Source organism: Amphiura filiformis, chromosome 7, assembly GCF_039555335.1.
Source record: "Amphiura filiformis chromosome 7, Afil_fr2py, whole genome shotgun sequence".
Classification (NCBI taxonomy): Eukaryota; Metazoa; Echinodermata; class Ophiuroidea; order Amphilepidida; family Amphiuridae; genus Amphiura; species Amphiura filiformis.
This window is the reverse complement of record NC_092634.1, coordinates 66685597-66703376: the sequence shown is the minus strand read 5'-3', so window position 1 is coordinate 66703376 and position 17780 is coordinate 66685597. Positions and strand designations below refer to the sequence as shown.

General features: G+C 36.8%; 2 protein-coding genes across 10 annotated transcripts in view; both read right to left on the bottom strand.

The window, feature by feature from the left end:
• The window catches only part of LOC140157500 (pleckstrin homology domain-containing family G member 5-like), a 239306-nt gene that overhangs the window by 29263 nt on the left and 192263 nt on the right, over positions 1 to 17780 (bottom strand). The window lies entirely within an intron of this gene.
• LOC140157502 (uncharacterized) lies at positions 4130 to 16664 on the bottom strand. The gene is made up of 6 exons (XM_072180715.1): positions 16527 to 16664; positions 14953 to 15104; positions 13073 to 13198; positions 12044 to 12179; positions 11461 to 11567; positions 4130 to 10302 (listed from the first exon to the last, which is right to left on the bottom strand). The coding sequence occupies exons 2-6, from the start codon at positions 15034 to 15036 to the stop codon at positions 9499 to 9501; spliced, it is 1257 nt and encodes a 418-aa protein (XP_072036816.1). The 5' UTR covers positions 15037 to 15104; positions 16527 to 16664; the 3' UTR covers positions 4130 to 9498.

The following is a 17780-nucleotide window of genomic DNA, read 5'->3' as shown; positions in this document are numbered from 1 at the left end:
CAGTCACTAGGTGTACCTAAATCTCTTGCATTTTCAATTATGTACGAGGGGTTGCCAATGCTTCCAAGCATAGCAGTGTCCTGTACAAATGTCGTAAGTTTTTAAAATCAAAACGATCTCCAGACAAATGAAGTTTTTCCATTTTATCTTTATCACAATCATAGACTCGAAATTAAACGTAAAAAAAAGGTATTCTGACTATTTAACCACATGATACATAGAATGTAATACCTATTTTCTAGCAGCAGTGATACCAGTTTCTTTGTGCATATTTCATTTCAAGATTTAATGGTCACAAAATTCTTCTGTTTCATACTGTGCACTTCAGAATGTGACATGTAAATATATTACTCTTTATAAAATGTAGGCCTACTTACATTGTTGTCATATTTTAGCAGTATATCTTGGTAGCAATATTATGTTGCATGTCAAATCATCTTGTATCAACCACCTTCAGTTGATAGCAACATCCAGAGGCAGATCCAGGGATTTGAGAGGGGCACTCATGAAAAAGTTGCCAGTGCTGCCAATTTTGAGGGCAAATGTGACTCTATTTGGCATTGTGTGTGTGTGTGTGGGGGGGGGGAGCCCAATTTTCAAAATTGCTTCAAAATTCATCAAATTCCCCCTGGATTTGCCTTTGGCAACATTACTACCATCTGATATCAACCATCTTCAGTAGATAGCAACATTTATATGATCTGATACCAGCTATCTTCAGTAGACAGCAACATTAATACCATCTTATATCAACATATCTTCAGTAGTTGCCAGCATTTACATGATTTGATATCTGCTATCTTCAATAGATAGCAACCTTCAGTAGATAGCAAAATCGGACCAATTTGGCACACCCAATTTCTACAGAGAGTATACTCTCTGTAGAAATTGGGTATGCCAAATTGGTCCGATTTTGGCTCAGAAGTTCCTCAAATTGACAAATGTTACACAGAATTGCAAATTCTGCGCCAAATATAATTTTTACTGGGCCAAAATTGCGACATACAGCCTCCGAATAAACACTGAAAGCAACATTAATATGATCTGATATCGTAAACGTTCGCCTAATGGCACACCTGGGCTGCTTTACCCTGGGGTAAATTTCATGTGCAAATAGAGAGTTTCCTCCTCTAAAAAACCCAATAAGAATTAAGGGTATGTGCCCTTATTTGCTGGTGGGATTTTATGGGAGTGCACTTTTTTTGTGTGTCTAAAATTTCAGTTATGTCAAGGGAGCCCTTGGCGCCATTAGGTGAACGTTTACATTATATCAGCTATCTTCAGTTGATAGCAACATTACCCCTGAAAGCCACATTAAGGGGGTACTACACCCTTGGCCAATTTTTTGCCTATTTTTGCTTTTTTTCTCAAAAATTATAGCACATTGGTGACAAATAAGATATGTATATTATAGGGGCAAGGACTACAACTACTGCACTGAAAATTCAGCAACTCAAGGCAAGTAGTTATTGATTTATTGATCAAATATTGGTTTTCCTCATTTTTGACTGTAACTCCACAACTGTTGTCTGTGCTGAAATAAAATTTCCAGTGCAGTAGTTGTAGTCTTTGCCCTATAATATACATATCTTACTTGTCACCAATGCGCTATAATTTTTGAGAAAAAACTGCAAAAGAAGTACAAAATTGGGCAGGGTGTAGTACCCCTTAACACATTCTTATATAGCTATATATCTTCAGTAGACAGTAACATTAACACGGTCTTATATCATCCCATCTCCTACAAATGACAACATTAACATGATCTGATATCAGTTATCTTCAGTAGATAGCAGCATTAACACTTTTATTATCATTATTGGGGCCATGGGATAAGCATTTCCAGTATCTTGTCTCTCAAACCAAGGGCTATAACTTAAGAGCATATTGTTATTTGACTTTTGGAAGTGGCATTCTTTTCATCTTTCTCTCTAGTCTGGCTATTTCTTCTTCAAATTTGAGGGGACAGCATACTCTTTAATAAAATTATAGGCAAGGCAAGGTTAGCCTGGCTTGTGCATTTTGCATGATATATACATCTGGACCATGGATTTTCCATGGACTCAAACATGTGTCCCTTACAGGCCAGCTAAGTAAATAACAAATTAAGAATTACATCAAGGGTATATTTTATAGGTATTTTGGTCTACATTAAAGAAACTACATTCTTATGTGACAGGGCAGTATTGAATTTCTCTGAAACCTCAGATGATGTAGCAACAACTTAGTAGATTGAGTTAGCAATATATTTTACAAATAAAAGCATTCCAAAAACAGTTCTTACTTAATTCTCCAAATCCACCAGATTTTGAATGCGAAAAATATTGTTTGGCAACGTTTCACACACTTAAAAATGCTTTGTGCTTGCGTTATGAACCAATGGTAACATCAAAATTGAGCTATATTCCAGTTATCCATATACTCCCTATGGAAGATTTGACCTAAATCTTTCACACAGAGGGTGTAGATTTCAAATGGAATCATCCATTCAAGTAATCCCATTTGAAATTCACACTCCCTGTGTGGAATATTAAGGTCATACAGGGTGTATTGATTTCAACTGGAATCGGCTGTTTTGGGTATCTTGACCATCACTGCCTGGGTATTTCATACATATTTTGGATCACACACACCATTCTTTATATGGTCTGTGCTTTGCTGCAGAAACTACAATTTACATTATTTGACAGAGGGCAGTATTACATTTTTTTGAAAATCTCTTCCAACTGGTAAACTATACCGATGCATTCAACTCTTAATTGTAATAAGGGTAAGATCTGAGACGAATATTTTCGGTATATTCGTCTCAGGGTAAGATGCTGTCACTCTTGAAATCCAAGATACTTTTAGAGAAACTGAAACAAAATCTTAAATATATCTTGGAGCTGGGGCTGGATAGGGACAGACGACGGTGGACGATTTTATTCAATGTGGTAACAGCCAAAAGCGTAAACAAAACAGACAATATGACGGCAACACTGCCTGCACGTTGGGCCTAATTATTTTTTCCAAGCCAAGATGCGTTTTTAGCTCTATTGGCCCCATTACAGAAAAAAATGCACAAAAAATATTTCCCAGTGCAATGTATACATTTTCACATGAAAATAAATAATTTTAGATTCAAAGAAAAAAGAAGAAAAATTTTCAACCGGAGGTGGGAATCGATCTCGGGACCCTCTGCGTGGGAGGCGAGACTCTTGACCATTACACCACGTAGTCGCATTGTTTACACGTGGGGGAATTTTCAGTATATATCGTAACATATCGTATGCGTTATTCATACAAAAATTCAAATAAACAGTACTTACAATGAGGTTCACTGGCGAACCTCGACGGATTTAGACTGATAAAATAGTGCTTGATAACATGCATACACTTTTGGAATTATTTGAGACATTTTTGTGTTAACGTGTAAAACCAATGACGACGTCAAAATTCAGTCAATCTTGGCCGGCCCCCCCTGGATAGGGAGGAATAATTCATGTATGAATTCATTTTGTATTTGATGGCATTGGTAATGGTGAGAAATGGGCTATTCCAGTTGAAATCCATACACCCCTATGGAAGACATGACCTTAATCTTCCATGCAGGGAGTGTGAATCTTAAAAATAGGGTTACCTAAATGGGTGACTCCATTTGAGAACTACACCCCCTGTGTGGGAGATTAAGTCATGTCTTCCATAGGGGGTGTGTGGATTTCAACTGGAATAGCCTCATAACCGGGTGGTTCTTTTTTATTAACATGATGTAAAACAAATCAAGGACAATGAGAAAAATAATAAATGCCACATTTTTCACATCTGCTATTAGCCCGTAAAAACTGCTATATAATGATGCTAACCCTGTGAAAATTGAACTTTAATTACCAAGTTATAGACAATTTATCTGTTGCTGAAAACAGAAAGAAACAAAAGAATTTGAGCAACTTTTATGCCAATAACTTGAAATCAGTAGCGACATTAGATTCATAGAGCCTTTGTCACATTTAATGATCACAAGTTAAACTATGAGATGTACTATGAAAACAAAATTAGATCAACTTTGTCCCAAATAAAACGCACCTAAATAAATATCAGCACATATGCATTTCTAATGTGCTACCATAAGCGTTAAGCCTAATGGCACACCGGTGCCTTTGCCTTCTTGTAAATTTCATGTACAAATAGAAAGCTCCCTCCTCTAAAAATCCCAACAAGAATTAAGGGTCCATGCCCTTATTTGCAGGTGGATTTTTATGGGAGGACACTTTTAGTTTGTGTCTAAAAATCCAGATATGTCAAGGGAGCCCATAGTGCCATCAGGTGAACGTTACAGTATCCCCTCCTGGAAAATTTTGGAATTCCAGCCAAATTCAAACAGTTTCAGTAATTTTTTTCCAATAATATTAGAAATTGAGATGACATTGAAATCTACCACATAAGGTATGTGGCTTTTAATGTTCTACATGAGGTGTGCGGATTTTACAAGGAACAGCTCAATCAGATATACTGCTCAATGAATGTGATCAGAACGTTCTTGTGGCCCGTGAACATGCCAAGAAGTTACATAGGAGGTTTTGGTTTAAACATGTTATGGGGCCAAAAAAAATGACACATACGACATGTTTTTGGCAAGAAAGACATAATATGTGCAACAGCTTACAACAGCTTGGCAGAAGGTAGTTTTCAAACAGTTGCCTAAACCTTAATGCAGGGCTTCTCAACTGGCAGCGCACGCGCCCCTTGTGGTGCTTCGCTTGGGGTCGGTCAAAATGGCGCACAGTCATTTTAATAATATTTTCACATAAATCTTGAACAAAGAAGGTAAGGAAATACCCAATCTGAGCCTTTAAATCCCTCAAATTTGCTGAACGCGACAAATTAAACACGACAAAATTTCAACTTTTGTATAAAGAAATCTTTTAATTCTCTTGTAAGGCAATAAAACAAATCTTACACAGACCAACATTGATTTTGCATTTTGGGTATTTTTCTTTAAATGTAATAGCAGTTGCTTTTAGGATCATTTGTTCAGATTTTTTCTAGTTCACCACGTAAACTTGTATGGCTCAAAATTCGGACCGCTCGCCATTTAAGTTTACTACTGTCTGTGTTTTGAAAGTTGTTGATGTTTTAATGATCCCCGATTCCCGGTCGATTATTTTAGCTGTACGTCATGTCACGTACATGACGCAAGTGGGTACCAGCCAAACTTCAGAAAAAAAAAATCACGATCGCTGATAACGATGTGATATGGGACTTACATAGGATTACACAGAGATATTTCTTGCCAAAATTTGACCATTTCTAGGCAAGTTGGCCCTACTTCGTCTGCGTTATGTGAAAAAGGACAGTCTTAAGTAAGTAAATGTGCAACGCTTTTGATATTTTGATGTTTTGGGAGACTGGGAGGGATCAGAACAAAAAAATGATGGAGCCTATTCTTGACTGTGTAATATTCCTTCACCACATTGCCGTACGGAGACAGTCTTATACGATGGACAGATAGTATCAGTTTGTGAATGAGGACATCGTATAAGTTCCTTGTACTAGATTTTTTCAAGCTTTATGTGATTTTTTAATGTCATTGAGCCCTTCCAGAAAAAAACACTTAAAATGTATGTCTGCCAGTAGACCAGGCTGTCTTTTTTTTTTTCGTTGCCTAAGTGTCAATTCAAATTTGCGAAATGAAATAAAAACTTCTCCAGATTTTGAATTTTGGGAATTTTTTTAAGCTGTATGAAGTTAAAAGCTGTTTTTTGTGGATTGATTTTGACAGAAATTTGTTCAAAAGATTGTCAGATTTCAAGCTTCATGCAATTTTTTAAAGGTCATTTAGCCTCTTCCAAAAAAAACCCCAACTTGACATGTGGAATTGTGGGTCTACCAGTAGATAAGGGTTTCTTTTTTCCATCGCCTAAATGCCAATTCTTCCAAGAATTTGTGTGCACTTTTGTTTTTTGTAAAAAAATATTATTACTGTTAACTTATGTCTTTACTTTATTGATGAAACATTACAAACAAAAGCCAACTATTATGCAGTCAACTTAAACATAGCAATAAAAATAAATACAAACATTCTATTTCATTACACAACATCAACCAGGACATATATTTGCCATTATACTGTCTGATTTTCAGATTTAATTTTGAAACATAAATATTCTTAAATTTGTACATAATTTATATATAATAAAAAAACTTATCAACCAATTTGGAAGCATACGATTGAAAATTTGATTATTTTTGGCAACATTCCAAGAAAGACAATAATAAAATGCTTGAAATGAAAAAAAAAATGAAAGTCCTTCTTTATCAGGAAATACTTAAATATTTTATAACGTCACTGGGCGGGAAACACCTCATATTTACTTTTGGCCCTTGAAAATGGATATAGAGCGTTGTAGGTGTAGACTTTATATTGAACGATTTGCTTCATCCATGTTCAAGGGCAAAAAGTGAGGTTTTCCCACCCAATGATTAAGCAATACATTACAAATAATGTATTACTGACTTATACTGTTAACCCCATGGGCACTACTGTCTTTCTTACAGTGCCTCTGATTGGCTAATTACATGATGTAATCATCTGAGTAACCAATCAAATTTGAGCTTTTAGATCTCTTAGCACTTTCAACCCTACTGACCATTCTTACCACATCTCTGATTGGCTCAATATAATGATATTTGACTCTTTGTAACCAATCAAAGTAGTTCTTAGAATAGTGCCCAATGGAGGGTTGTATGTACAATGTGCATTATATTGTCGCATTTGTTTACATGGCTCTTTGTAATTGTTGAACAAAAAATATAACATTATGCAGAATCACACAAAATGTATCTCTGGTTAAAATCAAAACATCTTTTCTATTTCACACCACTGCCCATTCATGTTGAAATCCATACACCCTATGGAGGACATGACCTTAATCTGCCACACAGGGGGTGTAGATTTCAAATGGAGTCACCCATTCAGGTGACCCTATTTGAAATTCACACTCCCTGTGTTGGAAGATTAAGGTCATGTCTAGGTGTATGGATTTCAATTTCAACTGGAATAGCTCGGAAAGCTCGGGTGAAGAGACTTAGTAATACATTGATAGAGGAAAAAAAATCAGAACCAGAGGGGATTGAACTAGCTCACTCGCGATTTCTGGTCTTCTCCCAATTCCAGAAAAATACAGCACTAATTTTTTAGGATTAAAAAAATATTGTTATAGCTCAGTCTTCATATTTTATTTGGAGCTATTATCATAGCTCAGTCCTAATATTTTAGTTGGAACTAACTGACAATGAAAGTCCAATTTTAATATTTGGCCAAATTGTGAAATAAGAGCCAAACATTATGCATTTTTAGAGCATTTTTGGTATGATGTGACCTCCAAGCTAAATGTACTTGAACAAAGTTTATGCATTCTAATTTCTGAAAGTATAGACTTATGCCAAGTCTTTGAATTTTGTGAATGTTTTTGGCCCTTTTCCACACAAAAATTGACCAAAAACTAAATTTGGACTTTAATTGCCAGTTAGTTCCAACTAAAGTGCTAGGATTGAGTTATGATTTATTTTGCAAAACAGAATAATATTTTTCAAATCCTTAAAAAATTGTGCTGTATTTTAATACAGCATTATTTTTTTAAGATTTGAAAAAAGGACTGTGTTATGTTTCATTTGGCAAAATTCATATTTTTTTATCCCACAAAATTAGTGCTCTATATATCTGGGATTGGGAGTAGATTTCTCTTAACTACATCATAGATCACCCTGGTTGCCCGCCTCCTCCAAATTCAGCCTTTGGCCAATCGTAGAGCAGTTATTGCCACTACAATGTTCCATCAAATGCTCCATGCAGCTTCTGGGCTTTTACCTGAGATATGATAATGTACTTCTTGCTGAGAACAATACAAAACAAGCAAGGGTACCAACAGAATAAATATCATTTATCATGTTTAGGCCAAAAAAAAAAAATGTTTGCTTGCCCTCAACCGACCGACCCTAATTTTGGAAATCTAAAAAAAGGTTTTTTTATCTATTTACTGTACAAAAGAATACCGACCCTATTTTTGGAAATTCCTGAAAAAGTTTTTTTTTTCTTTTCAAATTTTTGCATTTTGAAGATGTAAATAAAAATGTTTTTTAGAGCTTGTGTTCAACATTTTAGTTGTTTTGTAATGTTAGTTAATCATTTTGACACCAAAATTGTCTGATTTTTCATATTTTGAGCCTTAATTAATACAAACAATAGAGTTTGCTAGTATTAAAAAAAAAAAGTAAAAAAAAGAAATCCCGACCGACCGACCCAATTGTTAAAATTCATTTGAGGGCAAGCAAACAATTTTTTTCTTGGCCTTAAGAGTGTCATGACATATCATTTATACACAAGCGTGCCAGAAAAGGATTTAATGTTTTATCTATTATGCAAATATATATAACTGATTTCCATGGCAAACAGAACTTGTGCATCTATCGGTAACTAACCCTTTGTTATGCTAAATAGCCTTCAGAATTTTACATGTTGAAGGTCACACTCTACATACATCAGTGAACATCAAAAGATAAAGTGGGTTGTTTTCTTTGTCAAAAAAATGACACACAATTTCTGGTGCACTTTTGTATAATTATTTGTGTAATGGTTTTATCAACCAGTGAAGTCCTGTTTATTTTAAAGGAATGCACAACAACCTTGATGAATATCTGCCCATTTTTCAATCGCATACTATGTGTCTATAGAGCCAAAACTGATGGCACACCCCATCAAAAATTAAATCTGGTACCTAGCTCCAGTCAAAATTACAACTACAGTATTAATGTAACCAGATATACATTTGTTGTTTTGTTTTTCACAGATATTTGTAACAGCTACATATGGCTATTCCTGTTGAAATCCATACACCCCCTATAAGAGACGTCAACCTTTAAAGCCATATGTATGATTTACATCAAATTTAAATTTTGTTATTCATCACCCAAAATGCTAAAATAGTATTAGTAATAACTCCCGGAAAGGGTTTCTCTCCATTTTAAGCCGAAATAACAAGGTAAAGTGAAAGAAACCCCACTGTCTATTTTGGCATTCTATGGGAGGACCTAAGGTCGTTATTATCAATTTATGTCAACATTGATCTGTTGACCTACAAACACAAAAAATTTGGCTGATTTCAATTAGGTGCAAGTTGGGACATGTGTCAACATTACAAATATGTCAAAAAAATCAGGTCTTTAAAAATTACCCAATTTCATATTATAAGATCTTTAATCTTCCACACACACAGTATGAATTTCAAATGGGGTTACCTGCATGGGTAAATCTATCTAAAACTTACACCCCTCCTGTGTGGGATATTAATGTCATGTCTTCCACACAGGGTGTATGGATTTCAACTGGAATACCCCCCATCTCCTTGCAGATATTGCTGCTATTTAACTTTTACTTTGTTTTTTGTTAAAGAGACGGTTGGATTTACTAGTTTTCTTCCCTTGTTTACGCTCTAAATCCGCTCCTGACTCGTCTCCATCGGACTACTTTGCGGTATGTCCTGCTGCATTTGTTCTTTTGTTTTTTGTGACCCCATTCGGAGCGGTTTCCGACTTCTCGTTTATTAAACACCTTCCCCACGTGCCCTTGAGTGTGTAATTTTGTGTTGTCCTTTTTGGCGTGGGTATTGCAGGATCGCTCATACCGACACAAAACGGTGTCGGCTTTTTCGGATCCTCATCGTCCTCTAAATCTGAGTCAAATTGCATGATATTGAGAGCAGCTGGATCGCATGTCGGACTTGTCGGCGACATGGACTCATCTCCGTCAAAACTCATAATTGGGATTGCGCCCTCCTGATCACTCTTTGAGTCTGTATAACTAAAATCACCTGCCTCATAACTAATGTTGCCTTTAGATGTCAAAGTGTTTTCTTTCGGCAAACCGATGCCGTTTCCGACCGACTCTTCCCCGTAGAAATTTGTCGGCCTCGCGACTCTCGTCAAAGTCGGTGTCTGCTCCTCTTCCGACTCTTCTTCGTCTGCATCTGGAGATTCATCCTCCGTTGAAGACTCTCCATTGGACTCCCCGTTTGAATCCCCTTCAATCATGCCTCTCTCCCCATTCTTCCTTCCGTTCTCATCGCACAACCCGTCCTCGTTCAATGAACACTCGGCTAATGATACGTTAACTTCTGGCCTAAACTGTCTCGGCAGTCGTGGAGAACTTAATGGACTGGCTCTTGGAGACTTCCGCAGGAACTCCGGAAGCTCAAGGTGGTTGACAGGTTGACTCGTGTCAAGGAATTTGTCCATGTCTTTGTTGTTGCAGACATTCTCATACATTTCCTGGAAAGTTAACATCAAAAAAATAATGAGACAAGTGCTAGGATATTTTTCAGGGGGGAGGCAAAATGAAATTTGAGGGAGCATTTGGAATTTGCCCCCAAAAGTGAGATTTTTGCTGATTTTTCATTCCGATTCGGGAAACCAGGTGTTAAAGCCCGTTTGGGGGAGGGGGGAATGCTCCCTATGTCCGCCACTGGAGATATATTGACATGAACCGAGTGTTGGCAAAAAAGACACTGTTTTCCAAAAACTTGTATAATAGCTAGACACTTGATCATTCTAGCCTGTTTTAGATCATAATTATTAACTATTGAGCGTTTTCTTTAATTGTTGAATTTTTGAGAAAAATACAATGCACTCAGTTTAAAACAAATTGTAAAAAATGGTTTCATATAAACTACTGTATGTGGAAAAGCAGTTTTTTCCAGGATGTCATTGCACTTCTATTTTTCAGAACCACCTGAACCAGCGAGAAGAAAAAGGACTGGTACCATACAATTAAGGCAGAGTTGGTCACCTTCTTTATGTAAATAGCTTCCCAGTCACCACACCACAGTGTGCCACATGCTGATCACGGCTGTTTGATGTATATAGAATTGGCTTCATTATTATCAAAATGCAAACTATAGATGGCGCTATTTATCCTAAATCATATTTCTTTATTTGGAATGGTTAGGTGATTAATACCGCCATTAAAACAGCTGGATTAGGTGAAACAAGCAACCAGAAAATTTTACAAACATATTTTATCAAACAAAAAAGGAATTATTTGTATTAAAAGCTTGAAAGGGTAATTTCCAGTAACAAAATAGCGCCACCAATTTTGTCATTAATAGATACATTTTGTATCCGAAAAAGCTTTAAAAAATACTATAAAAGTGAATAATTTTGTAAAAGAGGGGAAAATTAAAGTTGAGAACGACTCAAAAGCATCTGTATACATTAGCACGATATCACTTTTAGCTGTTTAAGCCTAAAATTTGGTTTAACATGATGTTTTTGTTTGAAAAACTAATAAATGATCCCATCAAACAACCGTGTGATGACTGAGAAGGGTTTCTCCAGAATATATCAAACTATCAAACAAAAGAGTGAGTGATTCAGACTTGTTTTAACCTTCATCAAAGAATTATTGAGGTGCACATAATGATAAGTTACCTTTGCTTTGTTGATTTTACTGAGCCAAGCTGATGTTTTCTGGGTTGTGATGATATACCAATTACATGCGCAATTATAATCATCACTACACAGCATCACAAAGCCACCTGAAAAATAAACAAGATACATTATAAAAAAAAAGCGCATTGAGCAGTTAAATAAAGTAAGCAGTTTGAAAAATGCAACTCAATTAAAAAGTCTGAGGTAATTGGTCAAAATACTTTCATTGATAGTTGAATCTGCATCTTCTTCTGCCACAACTGTATAATCACTGGTGTGTGTGACCATCCATAACAACCCAGTGGTTCTTTTTGTGAGCTGTGTAAAAATGCAGTTTCGTCAATTAAAATAACATGAAAATCACATGTTTCACCACTTTTTTCACAGTTATTGACAAAATGTCTTGCAGAATTGTTTGGCAATCATATACGATTGCTTTGAAGCACCAAATGGCATGGGCCCTAAGATCTTCGGATCCTATACCTCTGGATTTCTTCTTGTGGGGCTATCTGAAATCAAAGGTTTTCACGTTTTATTTTGGTAAACTTCATTTTCTCAGAACTGTATTTCCTTGTATACTTACTCCCATCTTTAAGCTCAGCCGTTTTCACTCTGTCTATTCTAATTGGTGGTCGACAAATCCTGAGACTGTTTTCTTTTGTTTTCCCTTTCTTACATATTGTCATCATGTCTGTGAAGATCACTATCGTACCTTCAAACTGGAAATAACAGATTGAGAGAAAACAAACACTGTATTAACCTTAGATTATCAATGCTCTGGTTTCAATGTAAAAAGTCCAAGTTTTGAGATATTTTCTTGGAATATCAAGAGCTATCTTTAGAACCACTGAACGAATACTAGGCCTGTTTGTACTCATTTTAATGCATTTTTCATGCTGATTCCAAATATGGTCATGGCGAGTTATAAATTTGAGATTGGGTGCCAGTAGAGTGTTCAAACTTGGTGACACCGCTCATCTGAGCGTACACATAGCGCACAACTTGTCAGCGCTTGCACGCAAACATCCTTTTGCTTACGCTTGTGATATATGTGCTATTTTTGATTATGATTAATTATCGTCGGCCCCCATAGGCAACATGCCCACCTTCCGCGGTATTGTATATAACCTTAACACTACCATATACCACAGCAGAAAATGACTGCAAGCACAAGCAGTGTCTATGTGATGTCCGGCAACCATCCAAGCACACACACATACGCACACCACTGCTAGTCGGGCCAGGGTAACACTCATGGCTTGCTTTCCTCAGTCACACCCAAAGGGGACCATGGTTTGAAACTGCACCAAAGTAAACAACCTTCTTCTCCCTTTCTTACCCCTTTTTCTTCTCTTTCCATAGGCCAGCAATGCTTTGTATAGACCAGTACGCATTTTACTTGAGCCTGGTCCTATCAGGAGCCAAGTGTGTGTCTGCACCTGTACAGAGCTGTGACCGTTCAAACAAACAAACAAACAAACAAACAACTACTACTTTGCCCTCATGTACAACCCATCTTGACTGACCAGCACATGTACCTCAAATGAACTTCACATGGACATCACATGAACATCACATGAGTATCACATGCACAGCTGACAAACAAACTTACCCTACTCTTGTCGTATTGATCTCTTATCTTGACTGGGCCCTCATGAACAACCCATCTTGGCTGACCAGCAATTGCACCTTTAATTGGGAAGTGTAGATCCAGCATGATTGGGTTAGCTTCTATCAGCTGAAAAACATAATCATTAGAACAACTGCCATCAAGATTTGAAAAGATCAGATGCAAAATGCGACACTGCCTTGTGAATTTTTGTATTAATATTGACATTTATGCAACTATAGACGAATCCAACGAGCCAAGTCATGGTCAGGATTTGGTCGGCCATGACGGGTCCCCGCATGCACCACACTGGTGTAGGATTAAAGCCGCTTAAAATTCGATGTTAGATTCTTTGTGTTGTATTCTGTCATTATTCTTTTGTCTACGTGTAACACAGGTGATAGAATGCAGTTTAAAATACCCTCCAAGGCCGCACACAAGTCACATTTTATGTGAGATTGAGCCGACGGGGACCCAACTTTGGCAGCCATTAAGGTATAGGAATGCGTGAATTTGGATTCGTCTATATACTTCGTAATTGACCTTTTCACTAAATCCCATAATCCTTTGCGGTTAGACCCGAGATGGCACAATGCCAATGCGCACTTTGTTACTGCGCACTTCACGGCTTTCAAATGCGCAGTAATGATGTTCGTAAACGATGTGCACATCAGCGTAGTAACGTCAAATGACAACATCTCCGGTGTACTCGCAAAGGCTTATGGGATTTACCCAAAAGGTCAATTGCATATTAGGGAGCACTAAGAGACCATTCAATATTATTTACGACGAAGGGAGTGGGAATTTTGACCCAAAAATAGACCAAAAACTTCACGTTCCTCCCTCGCATCCACTCAAAGTTTTCGGATTCCCTTTCGGTTCCCCACTTAAAACTTGTTTCCCCCCTCATGGTTCAAGTAAAAAATCCAGATACCCCTTCAATACCCCCAAAAAATTGAATTCCCCTTTAAAACTCCCACTCCCGGCATAAATATAGAAGGGTCCCTAAATAGTGTGAGTATTGTATTGTAAGCTTGTGATTATTATCAAAAAGAAATATATACAAACATAATAATTATACAAGAGCAACTATGGTGCTGAAGCCTCGCTGTATTTAGCATTCACAACTGCAAAAGGGTGATTATTTTAATTAGACAGCCACTCTGTTACATGTACATTTTCCACAAAGTTTCAGTCAACTTGAAGCAATGTTTAATTTGACCTGTAGTTGACCCTTGACCTCTGGGTCAATCCATCCTTTAATTATTTTATCAAAGCAAATCCTAACCCTAACCCTAAGGCCAAAAAAAAAAAAAGTTGTTTGTTTGTCCTCCACCGCCTGCTCCTCAGCAGAGATGAAGGCCTGACCAATATTTTTTTTTTTCAATTTTTTTATAAAAATAAGTAAAATTCAATTTTTTCTCCAGATTTGGAGTATCTCTGGACCTCTTTCATGGTTGAAAATGTTAAAAAAAGTCCACCAAATCATTAAAAGACTATGACATGAACACAAATTATAACTTTAACTGCATATTAAAGAAACAAAATGTTGTTTTTTTAAGTCACCATGAATGATTGTAGCATTTAGCTCTAAAAAGGTCCAGAAATATGTCAAATCCGAAAAAAAAAATTAAAAAAAAAAAAAACAATCCATCCGCCCGCCCGCACGTCCTCTTTCAAAGCTGTGGAGGACAAACAAATAATTTTTTTTTTTGGCCTAATTTCAACCCTAACCCTAACTTCATGTAAAATGACATGAAGGAATACCCAGCCCTGGTTGTTTTTTAATATCTCCCACACCTTCAAAATTGATTTCCAGCAAGTATGAAATTTTTTTTAAAGAAAATTTGGACACCCCTGTGGATAGGGTTAATTTGTCTTACCTTTTTGACTTCATCACATCCTGCGCCTGCTAAGGGTATTTCTGGCCAATCATACAACTCAATTCGTTCATTCATTTTCTTCATCTTCTTTGTTTCTTCTTCCGTTTTACTTCGTGGTTCACACGGTCACAGAATGTTGCAACATTTGCCATCTACATAAGGAAGAAGTTCAAATAGTAACACATCTTATTATTGATATTAAGTTATTTAAAACTTGTAGCTAACACTATACTCATGAAATAATTTTCTATACATAACATATTTAAGGTGGCTGGTTTGATTGCAACACATGATGTTTTCTACCTCGCATTAAGCATATTTACAGTTGGAGCCTAGGAGCATATGTACGGTACTTTGGCGTTTAAATTCTGTTTAGTCAAAAATTGTCCAGACACTCCTCATTATAAGCACCAGCCGTATCAGTTATGTACCAATATCGATATACTTATCAAAAGATTTAAAAAAACATCGATATACTTCCAAACAGATGGATATTGGCTCACTATAAACACTTTAGGATGATCTTTTTTTTTAAATAGTACGGTATGCTAATAAAGACCCAGACAACTATTCAGTATTGAGCCCGTTCTACATGGCAGGCACACCTTCAGATGGTGGTTCATATTATATAAGGGAGAGAACAAGAAAGGGGGACTCCGCTTCAACTTATCTCATGCATGGGACCAGGCCATCGGGACGATACCTAGCCATCTATCACGTGACCAGCGGGTGGGTCAGTTGCCTGATGAAGTCTGGTAGTTCCAGACACAGTATCGCAAAGTTGCAAAAAGTAAGTTCCAGTATTTGATTCAATTCCAAAACTCTGTACTACTACTGGATGACTATAAGAACCATGGCTCGGAAAAGTGGGTAATTTGGGAAGCTCATTCCCAGGAAATGTTGGTATTTGGAGGGAAATTCTGTTATTTGGAGGGAAATTGTGTCTTTTTTGTATATAAAAACATGGTATTAATTGTGGGAAATTTAGCTTGCTTCCCGGGAAATTAACATTTTTTCGAGCCCTGATAAGAACATTTACTCATTATATGGGAACATACTGCAAGTTTCAAAATTGTTATGTCACATTGGTCCATATTCATGTGACACTTTATGAGATGAACTCAGACTTCAATTAATTCAGAAATCATTAACAGGTAGGCTATTTGCTAGCTAAACTGCAGCTAGAATTGATGTTAAACTGAGTCAGCATTGAGTCCATCTTACTGACTTTGGTAACATTATTTCATGCCTGCAGTGATTTTTACAGGCTTTTGGCCTGAAGACCCACCTATTTCAACCACAGATTCAGTTAAATGCTAACCATATCATCATCATCATATCCACATGGACAATGCATGTAGTAAACATTACATCATACTGATAATATCTGCCGTTATAATTTCTGCATGCTATATTGTACATTATCTAACAATATGCCACCTGGCAGCTACTGCAGATGGTAATCCTCTGCATTGCAACAACAAGATTCCAGCGAGGCAGCATCATATAGCTGTAGTTTTGTTACATTGCCCCTCTCCCATAAAACAATGTCCCAAATATTACATAATACCTACCTCCCTCAATATAGCTTGTTTATCGGCTTCATTTTCTGTCTTTTTGCCAATCGCCTTCAGCAATAATGGGTACTTGGTAATTCTCTGCATTGGATACACCAATAAGTCACCAAGTTTCAGCCTTCTGCTACAATTGTGGTCCACACACCACTAGAATAGATAAACAATAAACTTGTCATAATACATGATTGTATTCATCACACAATGAGCTATTATTATAGGCATCCTAGGAGACATGAGAACTACCCCCAAAAGATATTGCATTTTCAACTGTGTTTTCTCAAGAAAAATCATCGATCATTTAACAGCTGAAAAATTAATCCCCAAACAAGTTACGTTCTTTTTCGGGGGGGGGGGGTAATTTCTGGAATACCCCACTCAGGCCAAAGTCGGAAATGACGAAAAATGAGTTACTACTATTACTAACTTGCTCATTACCTACACTAACTAATGCCGAATCCCCAGGTTTCTTGAATACTTGGTTGCAAAGTAATGAGCCTTTTATCCATTTCCTTGTGTTTTTTATTGTTTTTTCTCCTCTCTTTTTGCCTATATCTCAATTTAATTATTGCCAAGTAAATGTGCTAAGAAATCTAAAAGCCCTCTTTTGATTGGCTATTCAGATGGTTATATCATGCAATAAACCAATTAGAGGTACTGTAAGAAAGAGTGTGTACCTGCAAGAACATTTTCAGCTGCTCATCATCCTCTTGTTTTTCTCGTAAGAAATCCATACAGGACCACTCCTCTGCACAAAACTTGAGGTAGGGCTGGAAATGATCACCAAACTACAACAGACAAAAAAAAGGAACATGTTATAATGTAAGTATATCACCATCATTTATCTTGGAATTGTTCAAAAGGAAAAACAAAATTGCAGTTGATAGCAGTCAAAATGAACTTGTTCAAAGATGCAACTTATGGTAATGAAGATGCACGTTGCTATATGCCCATGTACTAGAAGTTGCAAGTACAGTTCCAAGTGTCGGAGAAGGGTAGTAAAATAAGACCATACGGCCTAATTTAACGCTATGTTGGACATAGTCCTTGAACACACCAAAAATTGCAGAGTCAGCAAAAACATAAATCCAGCCTCCGAGCATTCTCTTAGTATATCTACCTTACAGATCTATGCCCCAAGCACTGATAAGGATCTCAGTATCTCTGGATTTAGATGTATTTGCCGACTTGGAACTATTGCCTGAACTGAAAATAGTGTGCGCTTCAAGCAGGCAAGTGTTTTTGACAAATCGC

Excerpts from the sequence above, each read along its gene's own strand:
- LOC140157502 (XM_072180715.1), bottom strand. The coding sequence starts at position 15,036 with ATGAAGAAAATGAATGAACGAATTGAGTTGTATGATTGGCCAGAAATA. Across the intron at positions 13,199-14,952 it reads GATGTGATGAAGTCAAAAAG|CTGATAGAAGCTAACCCAAT; the intron begins GTAAGACAAATT and ends TATGTTTTTCAG. Across the intron at positions 12,180-13,072 it reads ATCAATACGACAAGAGTAGG|TTTGAAGGTACGATAGTGAT; the intron begins GTAAGTTTGTTT and ends TGTTATTTCCAG.